The 14,818-nt window shown below is 37.0% G+C and overlaps 1 protein-coding gene across 6 annotated transcripts in view; it reads left to right on the top strand.

Moving 5' to 3' along the window:
• Positions 1 to 14,818, top strand: part of LOC110440609 (histone-lysine N-methyltransferase, H3 lysine-79 specific-like) — a 46,485-nt gene that overhangs the window by 16,507 nt on the left and 15,160 nt on the right. For 4 of the 6 annotated variants that reach the window (XR_002461756.1, XM_021483786.1, XM_021483765.1 and 1 more), the window contains 11 exons: positions 490 to 608; positions 953 to 1,001; positions 1,461 to 1,560; positions 4,228 to 4,334; positions 9,334 to 9,375; positions 10,015 to 10,104; positions 10,885 to 11,190; positions 12,333 to 12,438; positions 13,168 to 13,200; positions 13,830 to 13,946; positions 14,342 to 14,476. Coding sequence is in view for 5 of the 6 variants with exons in the window: in XM_021483786.1 (XP_021339461.1) it covers positions 490 to 608; positions 953 to 1,001; positions 1,461 to 1,560; positions 4,228 to 4,334; positions 9,334 to 9,375; positions 10,015 to 10,104; positions 10,885 to 11,190; positions 12,333 to 12,438; positions 13,168 to 13,200; positions 13,830 to 13,946; positions 14,342 to 14,476 (1,204 nt within the window). In the remaining variant the exon portion in view is untranslated. Of the gene's footprint in view, positions 1 to 489; positions 609 to 952; positions 1,002 to 1,460; positions 1,561 to 3,656; positions 3,764 to 4,227; positions 4,335 to 9,333; positions 9,376 to 10,014; positions 10,105 to 10,884; positions 11,191 to 12,332; positions 12,439 to 13,167; positions 13,201 to 13,829; positions 13,947 to 14,341; positions 14,477 to 14,818 lie in introns of all 6 variants that reach the window. The other 2 variants (XM_021483774.1, XM_021483796.1) reach the window with 2 other exon arrangements.

Raw genomic sequence — 14,818 nt, 5'->3', positions numbered from 1 at the left:
ATATATACAATACTCCGCACCATCAATAGACAGTGCTGTGATCTCAGACATATATATACAATACTCCGCACCATCAATAGACAGTGCTGTGATCTCAGACATATATACAATATTCCGCACCATCAATAGACAGTGCTTTGATCTCAGACATATATACAATACTCCGCACCATCAATAGACCGTGCTGTGATCTCAGACATGTATATACAATACTCCGCAACATCAATAGACAGTGCTTAGATCTCAGACATATATACAATATTCCGCACCATCAATAGACCGTGCTGTGATCTCAGACATGTATATACAATACTCCGCACCATTAATAGACAGTGCTTTGATCTCAGACACATATATATACAATACTCCGCACCTACACTAGACAGTGCTGTGATCATTTAGTGTTTTAAAGGTGGCAGTATAGTGTATTAACTGGTAATTATGTTTATATTTAAGACTGCTTAATATATATCTACCTACATCTTCTAGGATATGGAGAAGCAGTTCAAGCGATGGATGAAATGGTACGGAAAGAAATTCAGCAACTACCAACTGGACAAAGGTGACTTCCTGTGTGACGAAATGGTCGAAAAAATAAACAATGCCACGTAAGTAAATAAAAACGGAGGTAGCAAAATAAGTCATTCTTTATTTGTACAATGAGTTTGGTGCAATCATCAAAAGTATGAGAATTTAAGAAATAGTAGTAAGACTTTTATGAGATTAAGGATGGTCATAGTAATATTCTGGTGTCATTATTTGGTCATTAAACATACTTCTTATGACCATTACAATTTCGATTTGTAAACAAAGAAAAAAGATGGCTTAGGTGAGTATTAAAGCGTGATTGTGTGAAGGGAAAATATACCTAAACACCTAGATGTGTACTGTTATGTTATTTATAGGACAATAAATGAGTTTTTTATTGATACTGTTTCTATATCTTTTACAGTGTGATATTTGTCAACAACTTTGCATTTGGACCTCAGGTAGACCATCAAGTAAGTAATCCCGATTCTTTTGGTTCAGAATTTCTTCCTCTGAACAGCATATTATCATGTCCTGTCTCCCTGAATGCAATGTGTAGTAACCAAATGGAGGGAAGGGAGGCCCCCATCTCCATGAATCCACTATCCACAAAACTTCAGAAACCACACAATGTAATGTAATGCAGATCTTGTTTCCAGAAAATGTCTCTGATCAAGAGCATAACTTTATAAAGGCAAACCGATGTATATTGATCTAAAACAATAAATTATAAGGGGCACTTTCGTTTGATAAATTTTCAGTTATCCTTACATAAACATTGTTATGCATGTCTATGAATAATTCATAAATAAGCATTGTGTGAGAAGCTATTTTCAGTTGGATGTTTTTACCCTGTAAACTTTAAGAGACTATCGGTGATTATTTATCTGTAGTAAAGGTAGAATGCTGACAAATTTAGTTTAATTTTACAGTTAAAACTACGCTTTGCCAATATGAAAGAAGGTGCCAAAATCGTATCTTCCAAGGCTTTCTGTCCACTGAACTTCCGCATCACTGACAGAAATCTCAGTGGTAAGTTTGATTTATGCCTTCAGAGAACCAACTACACCTCAGTAGAATTGAATGGGAAACTTACTGTGACTACTAGAAAGCTCTTACGGGCAATCTGTGTACTAGTTACCACTTCAATATGTTGAACTGAGACCAAGTAACTGGTGACCAGTGCTTGGGAACTGTCATGTTGTTCAAATTGTTTCATTTCACTTGATTTCATTTGACTGAATTTTGATCTTATGATCTGCAATTACTGAGAAGGGTAATGGTACTTGTTTTCGCAAAGATAAAGACAGTGTTCCAGGGACCGTATTCATGTCTGAAACCATTCCCATGCTCAAGCATGGATTTTGTGCTCAAACCAACTTTCTTGTGACTCACTTAAATCATGTCAAACGATCAAAAAGCTGAATGGTAAACATTGAGTACAGTATTTGGCTTTAAGGCTCTTCACATGTTTTCCAAATTATTGACAAAAAGGCTTGAGCATGAGAACGGTTTCATGAATACGGGCCCAGTTCTTCACCAATGGTGCATCTACATAGACACAACACTATTGAAATAGTTACAGACCTGCAAATAATATAATCGGACATATTTAACTGCTTTATAACAATACCCAACCTATACAGTGGAATCGGTTAGTCTGAATACTTAGTGTTACAGGGAGGGACAAGCCTGTTTCAGAGTTTACTGAACATTCTAATTTCCTATTGCAAACACTTAAGTTGTTGGATAGGCAAAATAATTCATATTTGGAAAAGTGTATTTTGGTTAGCACTAAACTGGATGTTTCAGTAATTGTTTATTGCATATCACTTAGGCCAAAAAATTTGATAACTTGGTTCTCAGGCCAGCGCACATTTCATTTTAGGGCACCGCATTGCCGATTTTATATATGTAGTATATGTAGTATATGTATAGTAATATAAAAAAAATCATGAATGTGCCAGCCGCCTTCTTTAAAAAAATCCGGAAAATTGGTCTGCATGTCGTTTTTTACTCGTTAGTCACCCAAGTCCCGAAAACGTTTGAATAAAGATTAGGATTGAGAGACAGGCAAGCGTTAAAATGATTATGACTTATTAGTCTTGTGTACAAATGGCGCTCATTTCCGTACAAATAAGGAATGGGGAGTTCGTGATTCTCGTCTGGAACATCGTGGGGGGATTTTCGGAGGCTTGCTCTATGTAGGGTCTCTACACAGCTATAAGACAAGGTAATGCCCACAATGAACGTTTTACAAACGACAAAATAAAAACAAAATCGCCCTCGTCTTGTTTTTGCCATGTAAAATGAAAGAACAGAAATACCGCCCTGCCACATCTCTTTTGAAAAAAAATGGCCTGAGAACCAAGTAATTAATTTTATTTGGCCTTATATTTCGTACATTTTTTTCGTAAAGTTAACCCTTTCACCCCTATGTAACTTAAGTAGACTCTACCATGCATTGATATGGATGAGTACATTATGGTCTACAGTGGTGAAAGGGTTAATTACAAAATTCTGTAATCATTGAGATATATTAAAAAATCTCTTATTGCCTTTTTGTTGCAAATTAAAATTCTCCTAATATTAACACCAATTGGTCTTGACTTTGACTGCTGTATATTACCAGTGATAGGTGTCCAGTTTATAGCTCACCTTGTTATTTCGCAGTACCAATGACACTATGACACCAACCAAACCAACTCACTCCTCCTGAGATTGCCATTGGACATCATTGAAACTGTACTTTGACAATTCCTGGAATTCACACCATAAAAAACCCAGATAACAGATAACAAATCAATACAGTTAATCCTATTTCGTGGATGATGATCTTGGAAGGGAAATATCACCCAAAAACATTTTACATTGAAAATTAATTTGGAACAAATATTTTCCAAAAGTTTATTTTATTAGATGCTCATTCCATTGTCCATTTTGAGCACTAGACCCTTGGCTATCTCTGGTAAAATGTGATACAAGTCTTTTAGAAAATCAAAGTGATACACTATCAAAACAAGCTAAACAAGCTTCAGGCTGTAAGACGGGAGGTTGAGTGTACCGACCAGTCAGGCGTCCAGAATAACATGTAATCATCCCCTGCCTTGCTCACATGTTTTTTACAGATATTGGAGCAATAATGCATATCACAGAGTTGTCCCCTTTACGCGGTGCAGTCTCTTGGACAGGAAAACCAGTCACATATTTCCTACATACAATAGATCGGGCCATGGTGAGTTGTGTCACAAGAGTTGTCTCCCATGAACTCCTTTGATTGGGGTCTCGCTCTAACCAAAATAACGTTGTCAGCTCCAACAGCACCACTTGAATTTGAATTACACTATCAAAAACTTTTTTACCAGACATTGTTGTCAATGTTTTTATCAATTAGCAACACATTGTGTTATAATTGTATTCAAAATTTACATGAAATGGAGATTCAGCTTTGAAATGTTGTAAATATTGAGTGCTGTAGTGTTGGAGCTGGCTACTTGATTCCATTAATTAATACAGGTTAGGTCACAGGGCCATTGTGGATGTCACTCTTGTATCTTTACATGGCTGCCAGACCGAGAGAAGCACTACTAACTGGGTATACCAGCTGCTTACAGCCGTTCCAAGGGCGCCTTATAATATAAGGGTTGTCATCTAGCTGGCGATCGAGATGATGATTTGATTGCATTCTGCAATTTTCAGATATTGGTACTATCATGCACGTTGCGGAACTGTCACCGCTAAGTGGTGCCGTCTCCTGGACGGGGAAAGCTTTCACCTACTTTGTGCACACAATAGATAGGACTCTGGTGAGTATGTAGCCTGGACTCGAGGCATGGTGTTCTAGGGTAGGGAGTGGTGCACAAAAGTTGAGGGTCAAGGATAGGGAGCAGTGGGTAAAAACTAGGACATAGGCATCAATGGTAGGCAGTAGTTACCAGTAGGGCACAGGTGTAAGTGTATGATACATGGGGTCAGAGGTAGGGCACAGGGGTCAAAGGGAGACACAATGGTCCAAGGTGGGATACTAAAGAAAGCTTGCGGTATAGGAGATTAAGCTCTTGGGGTGTGGTCCAAAGCTAGCAGGTAGGGCACAGTGGTTTAGGAAGGGCAGAAATGTAAATAGTTTGTCTAAAGAGAAGTGGGTCACACAGGTTTAGGGTAAAACACTGAAGTTGAGGCGGGGTACAGGGAAGGATGGTAGGCACAAGAATAAGAGAAGGTCATAGAGGTTAGGAATAGGGTACAGAGGTCAAGAGCACACAGGACAAGAGAAAGGCAGACCAATAATGGGTGAGTCCCATTTGTAGCCCAGATATCTAGGGCTGAAAACAAGGCACAAGGAAAGTGTTATTCCAGTCAAGCAAAAGGCATGGTGCTGGTTTGTGAGGTTTTGGTAACTATAGAGTTCAGGGCATATGGCTTAGTGGTAGGGTTCAGGTAAAAGGGGCAATACATTGAGCTCAGGGCACATAGCTCAATGGTAGGGTCCACTTAAAGGGGTGATGTGATGCATTGAGCTCAGGGCACATAGCTCAATGGTAGGGTCCACTTAAAGGGGTGATGTGATGCATTGAGCTCAGGGCACATAGCTCAATGGTAGGGTCCACTTAAAGGGGTGATGTGATGCATTGAGCTCAGGGCACATAGCTCAATGGTAGGGTCCACTTAAAGGGGTGATGTGATGCATTGAGCTCAGGGCACATAGCTCAATGGTAGGGTCCACTTAAAGGGGTGATGTGATGCAATGAGCTCAGGGCACATAGCTCAATGGTAGGGTCCACTTAAAGGGGTGATGTGATGCAATGAGCTCAGGGCACATAGCTCAATGGTAGGGTCCATTTAAAGGGGTGTTGTGAAACAGTAAGGTCAGAGCACGTAGCTCAATGGTAGTATACAAATATAGGGGTGTGGCATATCTCCTAGAATCAGGACACACAAGAAGATGTGTAGCACATTGATAATAAATGTATATAGCAACTGGGGTTATATAGAACAGTGGGCATGTGCTTTTTAAGGGTTTTCTATTAATATTCTTGAATACTAAAACAGAGGATATGTATTTTTTCTAAGGAGAACTGGTAGGATCATTGCTTTTAGTTTGAAGTTAAACATCAATTTCTTGTCGTGCGCCAGTTTGACTGATTGTGTTGAGATGTTTTGCATGGATATACTCGCCAAATGTAGATTCAGTGATGCATGATTGGTGCTTTTAGCGTTTGAATATATTCGGAAAAGTACGTCGTTGTTGTAAGGCAATGAAAAGTTTGTCAACGCATCCTCAAGTTTTACTTGTCTGACTGTATTTTGTTAATTCCTAATTCATTTCTCCCTTGGAAGAATTCATATTTTCCCATGGAAGAATTAGTTTTACCTACAGCAGAATCAAATCCCTACTTGGCACTTCTTTTTCTATTGTTATGACACAAATTATAATTATTTTAAGCTTTAATCAGTTATCTTTGTGAGTTCATTGCCATGATATGATGACAAATATACTATTTCTTCTTTTCTAATTCTGTTTGAAGATCATTTTTTGTTTCCTTGGTTGAATTATTATAGTAGCATTTACATTTCTGATAAATGAGGAATTATTAAATTCATATAAACGAATATATTTGAGTGTGGATTTGCCTTTGTTTTGACAAACTAACTTTTGTGGGTAGAAATTTTTCAACGTCGGCTTACGTCTTTGGTAAAGTCACTATTTTATTGATTTTGAAGTGTAATGCTCATTGTTGAGTTCACCACCAATTCATCAACACCTTCCAAGTTATTGTATTAGGTCACCAACTCACCTGAGACAAAGTCTCAAGTGACCTATTGCAATTGCCTGTTGTCCGTCCGTAAACAATTTACATTTTTGACTTCTTCTCAAAAACTACGGAACCAATTGTAATGAAATTTTGCAGGAACCTTTCGTGGCCAAAGGTCAACCAAAATTGAGAATTATATGGTCCCCAGCCCCCAGGGGCCTGAGGGGCAGGGTCAAATCGACTAAAATTTCAAAAATCTTTTTCTTAAGATCGAGATATGGTAGAAAATCAAATACTCTTCATAGATAGAAGGTTTTTAAAGTGCTTTACCAAAATTGTGAATTTCATGACCCTGGGGTCTCACGTTTCCCCCTGGCAAAATTTATGATAGTTTATATTGGCAAATGATACTTTGGATATTACATGTTGATAAGTTGATTGGAATTATAAAACTGAGTTGACAGTGTGATACCTTGAAAATTTTGAGCCAAGGGCTGTAGGGCGGGGCCCAAAGGAGTCAGTATGCTCAAATTTCTTCATTTTCCTTGTTTAGAATCAGAGGTGCTAATTTCAAATACTTTTCAGTCTTAATCTGTATGCTAGATATTGAATATGGTGGTTTTATTGTTATTGTCACTTTGAATAATATTTCTGTTCATGTTTTAAAAACAAAAATCAACTCTCTGTATAAATATATCAGAACTCCGGTGACCATTGAGGCCCATGGGTATCTTGTTCATCAAAGTTTACCAAAGTATTTTTTCCCATTGTTTTCAAATTTTGTCTGAGCTTATTGTGTTAATTCCTATTAAACATGTGTTTGTTTGGTGCAGTCCCACACCTTTATAAAGGAAATGTACATATGTGTGTGTCACGGAGAAAATGCCTGTGAAATCAGATAATGTATAATACATTTCAAAATTCTATCTTAAAGTCAAATTATGAGATGCTGAAGTTGAGATGCTAGGAAGTTCAGGTAACACCAGATATAGTGCTATATTATAGTGTTCAAGGTTCTTAGGCTGTCATTGAACTGTGATACATGTAATAAACACCTCACTTAGCTCTTCTGTAATTAGCTGATGGTTCCCAGGAAGTCTTTATTAGAGTGTAGTAGTAATAATTAGGTCAGAATTCAAAGACGTGCATGATATTACCTTGATGTTTATTTTATATCACAATATTTCATAAATGTGATTGTTTCATATGTTTATATATTAATATTGACTGGCTGGCTTTGTCCCCCACCAGTACTACTTGAAGGAAGTTTGTACTGCCTGCCAGATTATGTTGGTCATAAAAGTATGTCCGAGACATCTCTTATGTCATTAAGTGTTATCAAATTTGGTATGTATGTACATCTTAGGATGGCAGCTTGACCTATATTTTGACTTCTTTTACTCAAGCCAATGAAATAATTTGTCTGTGTATATCTCTTGTACTATTTCACAAGCAATTACCTGATTGAGTATACAGATACTTATATGTAGGGATGTATAAAAACTAGGTCAGGTAGGTCACTGTGACCTATATTTTGACCTGTGACCCCAATCAATAAAACAGATTGTCCTTGGCTTATCTCCCATACTGTTTCTTATGTATAACAAAACTCAATGTCTTGTTCTAAAGCAACTCAGTAATGCATAGCATCACACTTTTTATGTCTCCCCTTCGAATGAAGGGAGACATATTGTATTAGTACTGGTTCTTCTTCTTCTTCTAATCGCAACTTGTCTGGGCTTATACATAACTTTTAAACCCTTAATGATATCTTGATGAAACCTAAGGTATACCGTATGCATGCATCACCCACAGAAGGTGTGCAGTGCACTCGAATTAAGTCACTGTGACCTTCACCTCAAGGTCAAAGGTAAAATAAGTGCAACATTTTCAGTAAATTCTTGTCCTGCCTATACATTTTAACCGTTAAATGTATCTTGATCAAACTTGAAGTATACCTGCATCACCCACAGAAAGTGTGCAGTGCACTGGAATTAGGTCTGGTGCTTCACTATATACAGAGTTATGGCCCTTTGTTAATCTTAATACCGAAGTTTGTCCGGAGCATAAGTTCCATGGTATTTCATCTACGTTGACCAAACTTACCATAATTATGTATCTTGGGAAGGCGGAATTTCTTGCACTAAAATCGGGTTTAATGCCCCACTATATAAAGAGTTATGGCCCTTTGTTTATTTTTGATACCGAAGTTTGTCCACGGCTTAAGTTCTTAACCATTAAAGATATCTTATTTAAACTTGAAGGATACCTGCATCCCCCACAGAAGGTGTGCTTCACTTTATACAGAGATATGGCCCCTTGATTATTTTTAATACCGAAGTTTGTCCGCGGCATTACTTCTAAACCATTAAAGATATCTTGATCAAACTTGAAATATACCTGCAATACCCACAGAAAGTGTACAGTGCACTGGAATAAGGTCTCATGCTTCACTTTATACAGTGTTATGGCCCTTTGTTTAATTTCAATACCAAAGTTTGTCCGGAACATAACTTCCATGTTATTTCTCCTTTGTTGACCAAAATTGCTATAGTTTAATGTATCTTTGGAAGTAGGAGTGTTGCATTCTGAATTCGGGTCTGGTATAAAGAGATATGGCCCTTTGTTAAGTTTTTGTACCGAAGTTTGTCTATTGGCTAATAAGGAGAGACATGTTTTTGTTCACAAAAACAAAATTCTAGTTTTATATGGTTTTGTCATTATTTGCTGAAATATTTTTGTTTTAAATTTGTTTTAATACTAAAAAATAAGTGCATGCATGAATAGGGTCCTTTGCAGACAGAAAACAGAATTGAATTCATAACAGAAAATTTAAGTTTAATATCTACAGTGATATCTTGTATGTAATAAGAGTTTTTGCTCAATATACATATTAAGAAAACCAATAATACACAATTTCTTCTTTTGTGCTCCTTGAGTTGCAATGTTGAGAATTAAAAAAAAACTACTGCATAAGAGTCATGATACAGTACTAAGTGGTGGTGATCTGACCGGATTATGTTATTATATTTTGTGTCTTGTTTATTTCCAGTTGGAGAAATACTTCCTACGAATGAAAAATCCGAAATTGAAAGTAAGTTATTCAGGGATATACCGGTAGTTTAAATTACAGGTTAAACTTTGATTTTCCACAAATGAGCAGTGAAACCAGTAACAGTAGTCGATAGAATTCAGCAATTCAGATCTACCTAAATGATGAAAACTTGGAAATACCGTTTGATGTTAATGATACAAAAACAAAAACAGCGGCTATTTTTCTGTGTGGATGTCATGTTACAAAAAGTTAACCGCTTCTTAAAAAAATATTGCTGTGATCATTCAGACATCAGCAGAATTCACCATACATTTCAAGTTGTTGATATGTATCAAAGTTTTCTTGTAACAAGCCAAGAGGTTGAGCTCTTAGAAAGGAAATATACTTGAGTACTGACCAAGGTAATTACTGGAATATAACCCCTCTGTAGAACAGATTGAGTAAGGGTAGGTTGGCCGAGCACTCATAAAATGTGGTGTATTTGGGCAGGATTCTGGAATTATCATGGGGTTTAAAATGTAGTGATAATGTCAGTTCACTGGAAACTACAAAAATGTAAAAGGAAACCATGAAAGCATTTTAAGCTCGCCTAGAGCATGGTCATTTGCTGCGGATTTTTTCAATGTATCTAAACAGCATAATGAACATGTGTTATTTCATTGGTTGTTTTGTTGCCAGGATGATGAAGATGTGCGTAGAGATCGTCGAGGGAGACCAATCCATCTACGAGAGAAACATACATGTTGTTCTGGTCATGGTGATTCCAAGGTAAGGCCACCATCTTACTGCCTCAGTGAGATTTTTATCACACACAGTGGGATTTGTACCACAGATTTTTATCACACACAGTGGGATTTGTACCACAGATTTTTATCACACACAGTGGGATTTGTACCACAGATTTTAGTGTACAGAAGCTATTTCTCTTACTTGTCAAAAGTCTAGAAAATAGATCTGCATAATTTCAATTAAATCTGCGAAATAGTAAAATAAATATGGAATATATATATGTATTGGAGGCATGGAAGTCTAGTGGAAGTCGGGCTCGTGACTGAAGGGTTGCAGGTTCAAGTCGGGTCACAGCATTGTGTTGTCTCTTTGAACAAGATACTTGACTCCACTTGTTCAAGTCTACTCAGCTGTAAATGAGCACGTGGTTGGGCAATGCTGGAGTTGTTGAATGCTAATAAGCACCAAAATAGCAGCACCGGCTGTATGCTTCCCAGGGAGTTGAGAAAGATATTGGCTGGTTGCAAAGGCCCTATAACCATGCATAATAATTTGTGAACCGCTTTGAGATGGCCTAGGAACTCGGTTGTGATAAAGCGGTATAAGAACCTGGAATTATTATTAACTATAATGTGTTAACACTGTTAAATTGTATGTGGAATTTTCTTAAAATATAGTTATATAGACCATATATACACGATATTATGTGGATATGCTGTATAAGAAAATTGAAGTAAAGTGACGTGAAAGAAATATAATTCAGCTGTCATATCTGTTATCCACCTTTCAAGAAATAACGAGGCTTGCTTTTTCCTGTAGCCTCATGAAGAGCTGAAGAATGGTGCTTTGAAGAAGAAAATTCGAGCCCTAGAGGTTAACAAGAATGAAATGCCAGCTCTCAATGTTATCAAGGACCACTCCTACCAGGCCGCACGCAACCTAGACTTTGACAGTGCCAGTAACGCCAGCACTGCGACAAGTATGAGTGGCACAGCCGAGGAAATAGCTCAAGTAATGGGTGGCCCCACAACGCGGCGACAGTGGTCCGAGTGCCTCAGTAAACCAGCACCAGAAGTGGCCTCCCCTGAACATCCTCCTACCTTCAGGGAGGAGAGTGACGAGAATGTATGTATATTTAAACTATGTTGATATTTATTATGCGCATGCCCCCGCCATAAAATGGGGGTATTATAGTGTTGCCCATGTCCGTCCCGTCCCGATTCAATGTAAACACTTAGCAACTTCATTCTTTGACAGATTTTGTTCAAGCTTTATACAAAGGTACAACCCTCCATAAAATGGGGGGGCATATATTGTTACCCATGTCCGTCCTGTCCCGATTCAATGTAAACACTTAGCAACTTCATTCTTTGACAGATTTCGTTCAAGCTTTATACAAAGGTACAACCCTCCAGAAAATGGGGGGGCATATATTGTTACCCATGTCCGTCCCGTCCCGATTCAATGTAAACAACCGTCCCATCCCGTCCCGCTTCAATGTAAACACTTAGCAACTTCATTCTTTGACAGATTTTGTTCAAGCTTTATACAAAGGTACAACCCTCCATAAAATGGGGGGGGGGCATATAGTGTTACCCATGTCCGTCTCGTCCTATCACCTCCCGTCCCGTCCTGTCCCGATTCAATGTAAACACTTAGCAACTTCATTCTTTGACAGATTTTGGTCAAACTTTATACAAAGGTCAAGAATGAGTATACTTCGAACATCGTTTTGATTCAGGGATCCAAGGTCAAGGCCAAGGTTACACTTGCTATATATAGAAAATCATCAACTGATGCAATTTAAACACTTAGCAACTTAATTCTTTTATGGATTTTGGTCAAACTTTATGCAAAGGTTGAGTATGAGTATACTAAGGACATTGTTGTGTTTCAGGGTTCCAAGGTCAAGGCTAAGGTCACTGTTGCTATATATAGAAAATCATCAACTGATTCAATTTAAACACTTAGTAACTTCATTCAGTATGTTATGGAGATGGTAATAACATACAGAAAAAAACCATGAATATTAAAATCAACTTTAAATGTAGAACCTTGTGTGTGTGTGTGTGTGTGTGTGTGTGTGTGTGTGTGTGTGTGTGTGTGTGTGCATGTTTCAGGGTATCAAGATCAAAGTGGTTGTAACTTTTTATAGAACACTGAAACTAATTTCACATGAAAAATAATGTTGAATTTAGAAATATGGAATAAGAAATTTCTTATGAAACCAAGATTTCAATGAAATTGTACCTGTATTTTACAAACAGGCTGTAGTAGTTGATATCCCTAAGAAGATGACCAGGACCCGAGCAGCAAAGACGGCGTCAAAGCGACTCAGGAACGGACAGTTAAGGAAAGAACCACACACCGCTGGTATTACATATATTTACATTCTCAGTATTAACTAAAAACCCATGTGACCTTTGTTGCTCTTTGACTGTGTTTCTTAGAATTAACTGCTTTGTAGTTTGTTTCTATTTTCCCTGTCAATAAATGGCTTCAAGAATCTGCAATAAATATCCTTGAATGGACTTTTCTGCATTCTTAGAAAGGCAAACTGAAAATTTCTTATTGGAACTTTCTTGGTATTATTGTTGATAATCATTTTACCTGAAATTGATCAATGAGGCTAGAAAGGGTGATCATTTATGTTATTTATTAAATTACTTTTATACAAGAACAAAAATATTACACTTCCTAATGGGAATGTTTTCCACAGAGCACTTTCATTACATCACTGCATTTATATTTATAGAATTGCCACAAATCATATAGATAAACACAGTCTGAAATTTTCAAGGGGACAGAATATTCTACCTCGAAATTTTTTACAATTATCATGAAGCATCATCATATTGCTAATATCAAAATTTATTTTCCAACCTGAAGAAATATTCAAAATATGTTTCTGATACTTACTTAATAATAAAAAGAAATATGATAAAAAAAATATATAGTAAAAGAAAGTTATAATAAATGGATAATATTACCATTGAATCAATTTATTGTTTAAATTGATCTCATACTGAATTAAAGAATAACAATTATACAGGGCATTCATTATAAATCATAAAACAAAAACATTATTTCCAACCATTCCAGTTGGTGAAGTGAGCAGTACCCCTCCAGTGACAGGTAACTATGGGGGCACTGTACAGAGGAATTTAGTACATCCCATTAATTTAAATTAAAAGTGAAAATCTCATGTGAAAGCTATGGCAAGCATTAATTGGAATAAAAAAGAAATGTTATTATGGTTTAAAGTGAATTTTTAAAAAAGGAAATTCTGTAAAAAGTCTTGTAGATAATGTGGAAAAATATCCTGTTAAAGTGATACAGACAATTGATCAAGTTCAGAAAACAGGTACATGTATAGTTTGATAGTGCTAATTGGACTCCTACACTTATCCTCTGCTGGAAGTGCTCTTGTTTTATTTCCTGTTTTTTGATACATGGGAACAGTTGTCTCCCATGTCTCAATACTGTAGTTTACTCATTTCCTCAATTTTGATGCTTTTTCTTAATTGATAAACGTTTACATGGTGTTGGTCTGATAAGTATCAGTTTGAAACCTAAAATATCAAGTAAATTACTGGTAGAACTCCATAGACATCCTGCAAACAACTGAGCCAAGCGAAATCAAGTGATGCCTAGAGGGAAGCAAGGGTCTGTCTAGCAGACTGGTTCTTCTGGCAATGGCTGACCGTCTTAGAAAGATCGCAGTCTATGTTGTTATTGATTAGAATATTGTTTGTCTTCCTCAGGGAGAAAGAAATCCAATCTGGGAAGCCGTGCAAGAGCCAACAAAAACAAGGAAAAGGAGAAAGTTCTGGGGCTGGACAGTCTCAATCTGCTGCACACGCACACACTAATGTCCACAGGTTAGTATTGACCGGGTCCATGATCTGTATTGATATAGGAAAGGATAATCTAATGGGACACATGGAATCTAATCTTAAAAAATAGCAAAAAGAGAGGTCCAGAAATACTGGATTGGCCACTGTCTTCTTGTGTATTATTATTTACCACTTCATGGGTGTGCAAATAAAACTCACATATTACGTAGATACTGCTGACTCTTGAACATGCTAATATGCTGCAAAGACCATTGGCATGAAAATAAAAACAATACTTCATCTCCTTACTTTTTTTTTCAAGATGGCATCCACATTGAAAGTTTTGCTAGGCTTGCTTACATCCTAACTTATGTGTTTATCTTGTTAAATATACATTATAATGCTACTTTAAGGTTAATTGATAAACCTTTTCCCCACAGCTGCATCACCTGAGAGCAATGATAAGTGGAATGATCGAAGCATGGTCTCCATGACGAACGCATTCTTCAAGCCGAGTACTCAGGCCCAGACTGTGTCCTCACTGGAGACAGAACCAGCACTCCAACGTCTGCTTGGTAAGTAAGGCCTGAAGTCTACACCCATACCAATAACATAGGAATGCCAGGGGTTAAGTAAATGTTTTCATAATTATACCTCATATTTAGTGAATTGGGGTATATAAGTAACCACTTCATCAGTGTATCTATGTATGCTTGCACAGATGCTTGTGTGCCTTGGACTGTCCATAGTTGATTAGATTTGGTGGTCAAAGGTTAAAGGTCATGGTCAAAGATCACACTTTGCAATTTTTGAAGTAAATACGATATCTCACAAATTCCTCAACAAATTTAATTTATATTTATATATATATAATAACACCATAGTATGGTTAGATAGAGTTCTACACCTGGTTAGAT

Source organism: Mizuhopecten yessoensis, unplaced genomic scaffold (genome assembly GCF_002113885.1).
Source record: "Mizuhopecten yessoensis strain PY_sf001 unplaced genomic scaffold, ASM211388v2 scaffold1775, whole genome shotgun sequence".
NCBI lineage: Eukaryota > Metazoa > Mollusca > Bivalvia > Pectinida > Pectinidae > Mizuhopecten > Mizuhopecten yessoensis.
The sequence above is the reverse complement of the archived record's forward strand: the minus strand, read 5'-3'. Positions and strand labels throughout refer to the sequence as shown.